Here is a 14,009-nt window from a genome sequence, read left to right as displayed (position 1 = left end):
CTACCATCTACAAGATACAAGTCAGGGGTGTGACGGAATACTCCCCACTGCCTGGCTGGGTGCAGCTACAACAACACTGAAGAAGCTTGACACTCTACAGAACATAGCAGTCAACTTGATTGACAACATATCCACAAATGTTCACTCTCTCCACAACCGATACTCAGCAGCATTTACATGATACATTGCACAAATTCACCAAGGCTCCTTCAACAGCACCCAAACCCATGACTCGTTCCATCTAGCAGCAGATAGAACACTATTATCAGTAAGTTCCTCTCCCTTTCGCTCCCCGTTCTGACTTAGAAATATATTGCCATTCCTTCAGCGTTGCTGGGTCAAAATCTTGGAATTCCAACACTAATGACATTATAGCTGTACCTGTACCAAATAGACTGCAGTGATCCAAGGTGGCAGCTCACCACCACAACCTTGAGGGTACCAAATGCTGACCTAGCCAGATCAGCCCACATCTCATGAATACATATATTTCACAAAAACTGAAAGAAAAGAACCTTTTTGTTAAAGTTGCTGTCTGCTCAGAAAACATTTCCCTAATTCTTTATGACACAAAAGCCAAGCAGTGAATGATAACATTTCAACAGGGATGGCCATTGTGTGTTCCCTTTTTCTTTGACCTCTGTCCAAGACCATGCCATGTGCTTGACAGCAGAATGAAGCTTCTGTCCACCAGCTCTTTGATACGATCTGTTAGTCCTTTTTCTAGTAATTAAAGTGAAAACATCCTTCTAGTATAGATGTTTTGGGAATAACTTAGCAGTGGCATTTCTGACCATTATTACAGTTTCTGCCTTGTTCATGCCTTTGGGCAATCTTTCCTCAGCTAACCTTCTTGAAGAAAGCTACAAATGGTACAGAGGCTCCATTGTAAGGAGATGAAGTCTTGTGGTTTAATGTTCAGTTTAGAGTGTTTATTGGAAATTTAGGAATAACTGATCATCGTGCATGACTAAGTTCTTCGATTGTCTCATATTTTGTTGTGGAAATTTCTTTTGATTGGCTAGAAAATAAAGAATGGCAGAGAATAACTACATAATTACCCTTGGAAAGAAATTACAGTACGTGAGGAAGCTAGAAAGAAATGCAGAAATGGATCACAAGAGTTTCAAAAGGTGTTTAAAAGGGAAAAAAGTCAGTGAAGTCCAGTAAAACAGTAGTTTTCAACCAGTGTGCTGTGGCATTCTGGTATGCCATGGCAAGGTGAGAAATGTGTGTAAGATTATTGGGGAGCAGTGCCACGTAACCTTCTGACAGCAGTCGCCCCTATTGCTGGAGTGAGGGTAGACAGCTCCCACCATCTGATTGATGCACAGCGCTGTCACTCAGTGTGCAGTGCCAGTGAGTATGTCACTGTGGCCTTTTGCTGAGCTGGTCCAGGCTGATCACACTCCACTGCTACTGCAGATCGTCAGGGCTGCGTCATGTTGGAGCTGAGAACATGTTGAGTGCGGGAGCTGCAGCACACAGAGTCTGTCTTATTTCATTTTGTTGGAACTGAGTCCAGGCCAAAGGTGTTTGCACAGTATCGTCCGAGTCCTGTAAGGTTCGAGGCAGGCAAACAGCTGCTGTCACCAGTGTCTGGACTTCCTCTCTATGACTTGGCCACACAGCGACCTATACAAGATGGGTGTGTTTTGTGAGAGGCAGCTGGATGATGGGTGGACGGCAGGAAGCCTTTCCAATCACTCTGTCTCAATTCCTATTATGGCAAGTAAATGTGACATTTATGAGCAAGCAATTTAGTTGGAAAAAATCTGGGTGTGCGCACAATTGTTTTTCTTTGAAGTGTACCTTGATATTGAAAAGGTTGGGAATCACTGCTCTAGAGACTAAGAATGGGGAGTCAGAAAAGAAATGGCAGATGAAATGAGCAAATATTTTGCTTCTGCTTTTATGATGGAAGATACAAAATTCTTTCTAGTGACTGCTGTAAATCAAAAGGTTGAAACTAGAGAAATAGGATTGAGCAATCCGATGGAGGTGTGAGCTGACAGTCCCCAGGTTCTGACACAATATTCACCCAAGGAGCCTGGTAACGATGGATCGATGTTAATTTTACAAAATTCACTAGACTCTTGAAAGATTGATTAGATTAGAAGATTAGAATCCCTACAGTGTGGAAAAAGGCTCGTTGGCCCAACAAGTCCACACCAACCCTCCAAAGAGTTATCCATACAGACCCATTCCTCTAACCTATATTTACCCCTGACTAGTACACCTAGCACTATGGATAATTTATCATGGCCAATTCACCTAAACGGCACATCTTTAGATTGTGGAAGGAAACCGGAGCACACCTACACAGACACTAGGAGAACATGCAAACTCCACACAGTCACCTGAGCAGGAATCGAACCCAGGTCCTTGGTGCTGTGAGACAGCAGCGCTGACCACTGAGCCACCGTGCCGTCCCATTGCATCAAACCAGAAAGTAGCAAATATAACACCTCTTTTTAAGGAGGAAAGGAGGCAGAAAACAGGAAATGCTTGGGGAATTATCTTGATGTCTGTCATGGGGTAAATGTTAGAATCTATCATTAGATTAGCTGGACACATAGAGAAACTCAAGTGAGTTCATTATTTTGCAAAAGGGAAGCCATGTTTAATCAATTAATTAGAGTTTACCAGAGGATTAATACGTGCAATGGATAAAGGGGAGCCTGTGGACATACTGTAAAGTATGCATTAATCATTTATGGGATAAAGGCGAAGTTTGTGGTGTAGCATGGATAGTAGATTGACTGGCTGGAAATAATGTGCTTGAATGAGTCTTTTTCTGATTGGAAGGTTGTAATGTGTGGCAGACCACAAAGGTTCTGTACAGGTACAGCATTTTACAACTTATATCAGTAACTTAGATGGGGAGTAGCTACATTTCCAGATGATCCAAAGGTTAGTTGGAAAGTATATTTTGAAGAGGACCAATATAGAGAGGTTCAGTTGGACTGGCTTATTTCCATTGAACTTTAAAAATATGGGTGACCTATTTAAGTGTATACGGTCCTGAATAGTCATGTAAAGATGGGCATGAAAAGGATGTTTCCTCTCATGAGTGAGTCCAGAACTAGAGAGTACTGTTTTAAAAGTATGTGCGAAGGTAATTTTTCACTCTGGAAGCTATGTGACTTTGGAAATCCTCCTCTCAGAAGTTGGGGGAGATGGCATCATTGAATATACTTAAGGTAAAAATAGGTCGGTTCTTGATAGGCAGGGGAATCAAAGCTTATTGAGGGTAGATGGGAACATGGAACCTGAAATACCAACATCAGGCATGATCTTATTGAACAGCAGAGCAAGCTGAGGGGCTGAATGGGCTATTTTTCTTGATTTGGATAATAGTTCATTTCGCAGTGATTTTTTTAAGTTTGGTGGTGTATTCCTGAAGTTGAAATAATAAGTATTTGAGTAAGTGTTTAGGAGTTTTGAATATAAGGGTGTACCATTATTAATTTTGCTTAACGATGCTTATGAAATTCAATAAGATACCATCTGTGATTCATATTTTCCCCATTTGGATTCTCTTTTCCAACAATCACTAAGAAATGTGGATAGTGAAACCTTAGAAATTGTTTTAAAATTTACTGAGATGAGAATACAGGTTTCAAATTATTTGCATGTATTTGAGGAGATTGTAATCAGTAAAGAGCAATTAGGTTGAACACCAGATGAAGTCTTTTTAAGATATGTGGATGAGAAAAGTGGTCACTTTAAAGGAGGGTTAAAGTTTTATATTGTTCACGTTCATCTGGATTTTACGCTAAAAGTATCCAACTTGTAACTGGATAATTGTCAGGCAGTATCACCACATATTAAGTACACTTGTTTTTTTTTTGATGTTTTGTTGTAAAAGATGATCTAATTATAGTTCTGGTGTTTCAGAAATTTTCAACAGCTCACCTAGCCTATTTAAGAGGAAGGCTAAATAGACCGTCTGCTGGTTAGGACACTCCTCAGCAGATGAGGTTTCTGCCACATTATTTTTGGTCTATTAAAAATGTTCGACAAATGTATGTGGGGTTCCCCTGGGTGAGAGTGATCAGTGTAGCATAAATTTAGACTAGTAGTTCAGAAGAATAGGAACAAACAAGACCGTCTAAATTGAATGAGAGCAAATTTGAATGAGTGAGAATGGATCTAGCCAGGATGCATTGGAACCAAAGGCTGATGAACTGAAATTAAACAATGGGGGCTCTTTAAGGAAACTAGGTACATTCCAACAAGGGCGAAAGGTGGCAGACCAAAGCCAGAAGTCTTTTGGTAATGAAATTGAGAATATTAGGGATAAAGAAGACAGTGTATGCTTAGGGGTGCAGGACAAGCTTGGGATGCATGGTATCTACCGCGAAAGAAGCTGACAAAATATTGGCAGAAGTGGGGATAGGAGTGGGTAGGGTGAAAATTGGAAAGTAGGAGGTCCAAAACGATTGGCTGTACTAAGCATCGATAATACACCTGGTCTGGAGGACTAGCAAAGGGAAGTGACGGTGTAGATAATGGAACACTTACTACAACCTTGGCATCTTCCATGGGTGAGCAGAAAGTGTCAGTGGATTCGGATCACATATTCCAAAAAAGGTGTGAGGGCAGTCCTAGTAACTAAATGGCAGTTGGTTTAATGTCACTTGTGAGTAAAGTTTTAGAAACTATAATTGTGGGGGGAAAGAATCAGCTGGCAACTGGAGGGTTTGCGTGAATTAAGAATTGTCAGCAAGGATTTATAAAAGGCAGTTTGTGCTAGACCTATGTCTTGATGTACAGAGCAGCGTGATGAAAGGAATGCAGTGGATGTTTGCATGGATGTTAAGAGCTATTTGAAAAAGTACCATGTAAGAGGCTGGTTAACAAAACATGAGGCCCATGGAATAGAAGGATTATTATCATAAAATATAACTTGAAGGCAGAAGACATTGAGTTGTACAAAAAACCCGCCTTTCAGCCTGGACACTACTAGCCAGGGGAGTTCCCAAGGGTCAGTGCTAGGACCATTGTTTATTCAATTGATAGATAACTTGGATATTGGAATTTCAAAATTTACTGTTGGTACCAAAACTGGACATGCGGTTAACAGAGAGAATGATACAAGTAAATGAACAAGTACATTCAGCTGTTATTTGCAAGAGAGAAAGGTGAGGTATTTTTGGCGGTGGGCAAAGGCAATATAGACTTGATGGCACAGTGCAGAGGTAGTAGGACTAGGGATTAGATTAGATTAGACTTAGATTAGATTAGACTTACAGTGTGGAAACAGGCCCTTCGGCCCAACAAGTCCACACCGACCCGCCGAAGCGCAACCCACCCATACCCCTACATTTACCCCTTACCTAACACTACGGGCAATTTAGCTTGGCCAATTCACCTGACCCGCACATCTTTGTGACTGTGGGAGGAAACCGGAGCACCCGGAGGAAACCCACGCAGACACGGGGAGAACGTGCAAACTCCACACAGTCAGTCAGGATGCATGTTTATTATCTGTGGAGGTGGCCAGACACATTGAAATAATACTTGGAAAGCATATTGCACCTTGGACCTCATAAATAGAGGCATTGACTACAAAAGCAGGGGCATTATCCTGAACAAAGCTTTGGCTAGGCCACAACTGGAGAATTGCATCTAGTTCTGATCATCACACGAGGTAAAATGTGAGGGCTTTTGAGAGTGTAGAGATGAGATTTACCAGAACAGTTCCAAGAATGGGGGATTTAAGCAATAAGCTTATTTTGGAGAAAATGACATTTTCTCTTTGGAGCAAAGAGTAGGTTTGATAGAGGCATACAAGATTATAACAGGTTTTGTAAGATAGGTAAAGAAAAATTCTTCCTATTTGCTGATGGTACAAGGACCAGGAGACAGCAGTATAAGGTTTTGGGCAGGCAATTGCAGGGTTGTTTGTGAGAAAGTTCTTTATTTTTTACACGGAGAGAGTGGAAAACACTGCCCAAGAAGGTGGTGAAAGTGGAGACAGTCAGCAATCTCAGAAGGGAATTGCATGTATAATTCAAGAAAATAATCTTGCACAAGTTGGATAATGAAACTGACTGGATTTTTCTGTAGAGAGGTGACTTGACTAGACAGGCCAGATAGTCATTTACGGAATGGAAAGAGACTATAACATTATAAACTTAATGAAACAATTGAACACATATGAGAGGGAATGCTAAATGGCTTGCATGGCCAGCGTGGAATATTGTTACCAGTTACTGTTGGCCTATCTTTACTCATTCCCATTAATGAAGCTTTCCACTGTGCCTGAAACATGTCAATAATCTCCACTTGACTATAGATCCATAACCCAGAATGAGAAAACATAATATCAGTTGTGAAGCTGGTGAATTGTTGGCTTCGTTTGTCTGTTTTTCATTAACACCAAGGGCATAAACAAACTTGAAAGAGCTTATTATGTGAAAAGGCCGAATATCAAGAAAAGTGTCTATTTGAATGGAAGACTTTATTCTAAAGTTTAATTGAAAGCCTGATTAGTAAACGTGAGCATGAATATGAATTTAGAAATTGTTAGTTAAGTTTGTTCTGATATTTACAGAGGCACAGTTATATTTAAAGACATTTTTAAAAATACTTTAAAGGTTTGAGTTAACTTTCAGAATGTTGGTCTTCTAGCAGATCGCCATCTTCCCAGCGTCAACATCAAACTCCCACGGTGTCTAGGCAGCACTCCCCATCTTCACGGTCAGCTTCACCTGGAGCAAGACAGTCAACATCACCACACCACAAACGATCCTCTTCGCCAAGTTACCATCCTGCTGTAACTCCCTCTCGAAGGCGTTCCCCATCACCATATGCTCCCCGTTCCTCATCTCCGCAGAGAAAACAGAGCCCAGTAAGACACAGGTCGTCTGGCCAAGAAAAAGGCAAAACTGAACAGGAAACCTCACCACTACAAGAGCGACGTCGTGAGAAAAGGGAAGGTAAAAACAAATGGTTTTTGGGAAAGATTAAGCTGAGTTTAAGTGCATCTTCTATTTTCATCGAGTAGTTACAATTTGTTGTAGCAGATGTAATGCGTTTGAACACTCAATGTTTGTTGATATCCATTGATTTCCATTTTTATACATTGGTACAAGTGCTAGCTACTATGTTGAGGAAGATTCTAGTTCATAGCTGCAATTTTCCACATAATCAGCTCTATTCTTTATGTAATAGGGTTGTGCAGAGAGAGAAAAATGCTCCTGTAAATAGATGAAAAATTGGAATATTACTCAGCACTGGATGTTTACATACTGTTTAAAAAAAACAGCCTTGAAGCATAATTCAAGGCCACACCCCACAACCACCGCCGCCACCACCACAAAGTGGCATAAAAGGATTGCTTTATGAGGAAAGGTTTAGCAAATTGAGTCTATACTTGTTGGAGTTTAGGCCAGTGGGAATTGATCCTATTGAAGCATACAAGATTCTGAGGGAGCTTGACAGGGTAAATGCTGAGAGAATGTTTCCTCTCATGTGAGTACGTTGAACTAGGGAATAGAGTTTAAAAATAAGAAGCCCCTCATTTAATACAGAGTAAGAAATTTCTTCTCTTGGAGATTCATGAATCTTCGGAACTCTCTTTTCCACAGAGGTGGAGGCTGACTAAATAGGGTATTGCTGAAAATAGGGGCATCACTTTTGTGTTTCTTGGGTAGCCTGTACAAACATGGCTCTGACAAAACAGGCCATGGCTTTAAGAGGTGTATTTTGTCCTTTTTTGAAGAGAGGTTTTAAGACAGAGGTACAAAGCAGTCAATGCAGAACCACTAGAGTAAACAATTTGTGAAGTCTTCGTTTTTTTTTGTCAAAGTTGAAACAGTAGAAGCAGCCTGAACGGGTGGGGGCTAACTCCCACAGAACCAGGATGTGCCTGAAATAGACACTCTTAACCAATGTGACTAATCAGCAAAACGCAAGCCTTTCTTAATGAAAGTCCAAATTCTGATTCATTAGACTTGTCGCTCAGCGTGACTGGGTTGTCTTCCTCAAAATCAAACGAAAAAATACTTGCTGGACTTCGAGTGATAGAGCTGTACAGCCTGGAAACAGACCCTTCTGTCCAACCCGTCCATGTTGACCAGATATCCCAACCCAATCTAGTCCCATCTGCCAGCACCCGGCTTATCATTGGATTTCTCGGTGATATGTACAATAGGGTTTGTCTTCATGACTCACCATGTCAGCTATAATGCTGATGAGTGCAAGGCAAAAAAAACTTTGACTGCAGTAATATTTAAATTGTGTTCTACCAAGTAATTATATATTAGCTTTGAACTGAATTTAATAGCTGGTGAATGGGATCACAGTAACTGGAGAACTAGTGGCAACCATGCCAAGGCCATTCCTAGGTGCTCTGACACAACTAAAATAGTTCAAGCTGTTTGGATTCCTGGATCTGGCAGGGTAGGTGCTCCAAGGACTGCCCGTCAGTCCGCTTGGAACACCATACTAATGGTGCTAAAGGCAGAAAGTCCCCTGAACCTGATGGGTTGCATCACAAATCCTAAGATTTTGAAGGAAGTATCTGTAGAGATAGTAGATGCTCTGGTAATCTTCCAAGGATCCTTCGATTCTGAAAAAGTCCCAGAGGATTAGAAAACTGTAGTGTAAGACCCTGAATGGTAAAGGGAAGGTAACAAGAAGGTAACATCTGTCATTGGGAAAATCTTAAGAATGCTATAAGGTATATACAGAGGAACCTCGATTATCTGAATATCAATTATCCGAATATCGGATTATCCGAAGGAGCACTTGAGGTCCCGACGGAAACTTTACATCAAGGAAGTGTTTCCAACAGTGATCGCGTCTTTTGTTTACGGTGATTAAAAATGAACTCAATGCTGCCGAGAACAGTCCTGGACTGATGGGAGTCCAGGTACCGTCTCTGAATGACTGACCTCCTGCCATCTCTCTCTCTCTCTCCCCACACTTTCCCTGGAGTTCTACACAGGCGTGTACCCTAAATCCCCCTTCCCCAGATAATTTCTCCAACATTGTCCTGTACGGGTAAAGGTGGAATCTGTCAAAAAAGTTGCAGTAAAAAGTTGTGCGTGGGGCTGTGTGAGTGTGTGTGCATGCACGCGCTATTTGGACACCCCCTAAAAAGCAGTATCTGCAGCAACAGACTTGTTGGTGTCCAGTCCAGCTGCCCCCGAGAGGGGGTGGGAGGTGTTGTTCAGGCCGGGGGACAGTGGACGGGGGCAGGGATGGGCCAGGGACAGGGGTTCATGTGCATGGTCTGCTGCTGCTTAGTCTCCAGAATGGGGAGCAGTCTTAACAGAAAACCCAGAGCCCCAGAGGAAAGGCATTGAATCGATTAACTGAATCATCAGTTATCTTTGTCAGAGGTTCAGAGATAATCGAGGTTCCTCTGTATTGCAGAATATTTCAAAAAACATCATAACATTGAGCATCGTTGGCGTGACTTCATGAAGTGGAATTCATACTTGACAATTTTATTTGGGTTCTCTGAAGAAGTCACAAACAAGATACATAAAGGAGAGGCAATAGATATAATATATTTGGATTTTCAAAGGCATTTGGTAAGGTACCTCACAAAGGCTACTTGTTGGGATTACTATATTAGCGTGGATAGAGGATTGGTGAATTAATAGACAGGGAGTTGGGAATAAAAGGTCCATTGTCGGGATGTCAATCTGTAACAAGTAGTGTGCCATCAGGGTCAGTGCTGGGGTCACAATTATTTGCAGTATGTCCATTTATGGCTTGGAAGAAGGAAGCAAAGTACTCCAGGTAGCGCAAAGTCTATGGAGGGATATAGATGGATTGAGTGAGTGGGCAAAATCTCTGCAGATGAAATATAATGTGGGATACTGAGGCAAGAATAGAAGAGCTGACTATTATTTAAATGGGAAAAGTCTGTAGAAATCTACAGCACAGGTTTTGGAGGTGTAAATCACAAAACGTTAGTGTACAAGTAATAGGAGGTTTGAGAGAAGGCAATTGCAAAGGGAAAGGACAATGAAAGTATTGAAATCTTGCTAAAACTATACAAGGCAGTAGTTAGATCGCGCTTTGTGTATCCTCTCAAGTGGGAAGTATAAGATTCCATGGCACTAATTCACAGAAGAATGGGGAGGCATCGCTGGTTTCCTGATCAATCAGCATCAGAGAAGCAGATTGCCAGGTCATTTTGATATTGTTATTTATAGGAGTTTCATGTATGTAATTGATTGCCCCGAACTTTGCATTAAATAGTGACTTCACTGCAAGTATTTCATTGGCTGCAAAGCATTTGGGAACTTCCTGATGTATTCAAAGTACTACAGGAAGTCTTTTCTGTCTTTAGCTGATAAGGGAGGTACTAATGACAAACTGCTTAAACAGACCCATTCTCTTTCAGGAATACCCTGTAAACTCGCTATGTCTACTTCTTGTTCAGTTGTTCTACCAATTGTACGTGGAGAATGAATTCTACTCCATAATTTTCCTAATATTCCACTTTAAAATGCGGTCAACAGATTTTGTCGTCATCTTTAAAATTGCAAGATTATATCTAGCTTTGCATTAATAAATTAGTATTATGAAAATTTGTTGACTCCATTGTTTCCACTTAATTAAATACTTTGTTCTGCCATCTATAGAATATAAATAGTGTAGTCATTAATTGTATTGAATTCGTGAAGATTTAAAAATCATTAAGGCTTTAAGGTTTTACAGATGCAGGCAGCATTCAACCTTCGGTGGTTCAAGTCTCAACACTATAATGCTTGTAATTACTTGGATGTTTTATGTGCAGAGGACATGCTTTGTCTCACTTAACTGATAATTATGTTCTTAAAGCTAATTACAGACTTTCTTTTTAGAAAGCCGAGGAAAGCGGGAAAGAGAAAAGGAGAGCAAAGATGGTCGTGACCAGCGGGACTATGAACATGATCCGCCTACTCTTCAAGAAAGGGATGAGCGAATGCACAGGGATGGCCGTGATACCCGAAACAGTCGTGATCGCAAAGAAGTGAAAGACAACAGTGAACGCAGAGATTACAGAGAATCACATGAGACTCGTGATACACGAGACTCCCGAGATTACAGGGACAGCAAAGACTCTCGAGATCTGAGAGAGCAGCGTTCTGGACGAGATGCTCATGACTATAGAGAAAGCAGGGACTCCCATCGGAAAGATGATCAGTGTCATGATGACCGAGACTATGGTCGAAGTCATAGCAAAGATGAAAATTCTCGTGTTGACTCCAGGGGTGAGGGCAGGCTGGACACCAGGGGTGAGAGCAGGTTGGACACCAGGGGTGAGAGCAGGTTGGACTCCAGGGGTGAGGGCAGGATGGACTCCAGGGGTGAGGGCAGGATGGACTCCAGGGGTGAGGGCAGGATGGACACCAGGGGTGAGGGCAGGATGGACTCCAGGGGTGAGGGCAGGATGGACTCCAGGGGTGAGGGCAGGATGGACACCAGGGGTGAGGGCAGGATGGACACTAGGGGTGAGGGCAGGTTGGACACCAGGGGTGAGGGCAGGTTGGACACCAGGGGTGAGAGCAGGTTGGACACCAGGGGTGAGGGCAGGTTGGACACCAGGGGTGAGGGCAGGTTGGACTCCAGGAGTGAGGGAAGAATAGACTCCAGGGGTGAGGGCAGGGTGGACTCCAGGGGTGAGGGCAGGGTGGACTCCAGGGGTGAGGGCAGGGTGGACACCAGGGTTGAGGGCAGGGTGGACTCCAGGGGTGAGGGCAGGGTGGACACCAGGGTTGAGGGCAGGGTGGACACCAGGGGTGAGGGCAGGGTGGACTCCAGGGGTGAGGGCAGGGTGGACTCCAGGGGTGAGGGCAGGAACGAGGGAAGGGTTGAGTCCCGGAGTGAAGGTAGGCTGGACTCCAGGAGCGAGGGCAGGATTGATTCCCGTAGTGTCAGCAGGCTGGACTCCCGGGGCGAAGGGAAAGGTGACTCCCGGGGCGAGGGTAGGATGGACTCCCGGAGCGAAGGGAGAGGTGACTCCCGGAGCGAAGGGAGAGGTGACTCCCGGAGCGAAGGGAGAGGTGACTCCCGGAGTGAGGGCAGGATGGACTCCCGGAATGAAGGGAGAGGTGACTCCCGGAGCGAGAGCAGGATGGACTCCCGGAATGAAGGGAGAGGTGACTCCCGGAGCGAGAGCAGGATGGACTCCCGGAATGAAGGGAGAGGTGACTCCCGGAGTGAGGGCAGGATGGATTCCCGGAGTGAAGGGAGAGGTGACTCCCGGAGCGAGAGCAGGATGGATTCCCGGAGTGAAGGGAGAGGTGACTCCCGGAGCGAGGGCAGGATTGACTCCCGGAGCGAAGGGAGAGGTGACTCCCGGAGCGAGGGCAGGGGTGACTCCCGGAGCGAGGGCAGGGGTGACTCCCGGAGCGAAGGGAGAGGTGACTCCCGGAGCGAGGGCAGGGGTGACTCCCGGAGCGAGGGCAGGGGTGACTCCCGGAGCGAGGGCAGGGGTGACTCCCGGAGCGAAGGGAGAGGTGACTCCCGGAACGAGGGCAGGGGTGACTCACGCAGTGAAGGGAGAGGTGACTCCCGGAACGAGGGCAGAGGTGACTCACGCAGTGAAGGGAGAAGTGACTGCCGAAGTGAGGGGAGAGGTGACTCCAGGAATGAGGGGAGAGGTGATTCTAGGAGTGATGGCAGGAGTGAGAGCCGGATCGATACTAGAATCGAAAGCAGGATTGATGCCAGGAGTGAAAGCAGGACTGACGCGAAGAGTGAGAGCCGGAATGATGCCAGAAACGATGCTAGAAGTGACTCCAGGAATGAAAGGGCAGCCAGGGGGAGAGGAAGAGGATCTGACTTATTGGAAAAGGGTGAGATTTCTATATTTTTATTATCATCCTGTTGAATTCCAGTTGCGTTATTCATGGTTTGCTGCCACCTGCCCACCATTCCTTAAGGGAAGCATCCAGAATTTTTCTGTAACAGCTTTGCTTGCATAACGAAAATAAATTGTAGTTGTGAGTTTAGTGGGAATGTTCTGTGGTTACAGTAATGAAATCATAACTGCTGTTTTAAATTCTGCTAGCGATGTTGATCAGCATAAAAAACATTACTCGTGTATGACTTTCAGAAGCTGACTTAATTTAAACCAGAGGTATGTCAGCAACTTTGTTTACAAGTCATCTATACTAACGAGTTACATTTGTTACGTTTGTGTATGTGGGATTGTGGAACTGAAGAGTACCAGAAGGGTTGAATATCTCTGAGTAAAATACTGTCAGGTGTAAGAGTACCGTGTACTTGGAATTGAGAATAGGAGACTACAATTTGGGTACCCCTCCCACTCCACCAAAGACCTATAGATCCTGGGTCTCCCCCATTGCCAAACCCTTACCACCCGACGCCTGGAGGAAGAATACCTTATCTTCCACCTTGGGACCCTCCAACCACACAGGATTAATGTGGATCTCACCAGCTTCCTCATTCCCTCCCCTGCCCCCCCCACCTTATCCTAGTCTCAACCTTCCAACTCAGCACTGCCCTCAGTCCTACCTGTCCATCTTCCTTCCCACCTGTCTACTCCGTCATCATTTCCAACCCATAACGTTCAGCCTCACCTTCATCTACCTATCGCATTCTCAGCTATATTCATCCCCACACTACTGCCTGCGCCCCCCCCCCCCCATTTATCTCTCAGCCCCCTTGGCCCACAAGCACCCATGGACTCCCACAGCTGCCTGAACTACACCTCCTCCCACCCTGCCTCCTGTAAACGCTATTCCATATTCCCAATTCTTCTGCCCCCATCGCATCTGCTCCCAGGAAGACCAATTCTACCATAGAACATCCCAGATGTCATCCTTCTTACGAGATCACAATTTCCCCTCCCATGTGGTCAACGAAGCCCTCCAGCGCATCTCCTCCACTTCCTGCACTTCTGCCCTTGAACCCTACCCCTCCAACCGCAACAAGGATAGAACCCCCTCCCCACCCCTCCTGGTTGTCAGCTTCCATCCCACCAACCTTCAGATACACAGCATCATTTCCGTGACCTACAAACAGATCCC

The 14,009-nt window shown here is 44.3% G+C and overlaps 1 protein-coding gene across 1 annotated transcript in view; it reads left to right on the top strand.

Moving 5' to 3' along the window:
- The window catches only part of zc3h13 (zinc finger CCCH-type containing 13), a 97,718-nt gene that overhangs the window by 40,267 nt on the left and 43,442 nt on the right, over positions 1-14,009 (top strand). Inside the window, exons 9-11 of the mRNA XM_060833358.1 lie at positions 6,643-6,947; positions 10,836-11,212; positions 12,713-12,812. Of these exons, the coding sequence (XP_060689341.1) occupies positions 6,643-6,947; positions 10,836-11,212; positions 12,713-12,812 (782 nt within the window). The remainder of the gene's footprint in view (positions 1-6,642; positions 6,948-10,835; positions 11,213-12,712; positions 12,813-14,009) is intronic.

The sequence above is a fragment of the Hemiscyllium ocellatum genome, chromosome 12, assembly GCF_020745735.1.
Source record: "Hemiscyllium ocellatum isolate sHemOce1 chromosome 12, sHemOce1.pat.X.cur, whole genome shotgun sequence".
In the NCBI taxonomy this organism is placed as follows: Eukaryota; Metazoa; Chordata; class Chondrichthyes; order Orectolobiformes; family Hemiscylliidae; genus Hemiscyllium; species Hemiscyllium ocellatum.
This window is presented reverse-complemented; position numbering and strand designations above follow the sequence as displayed.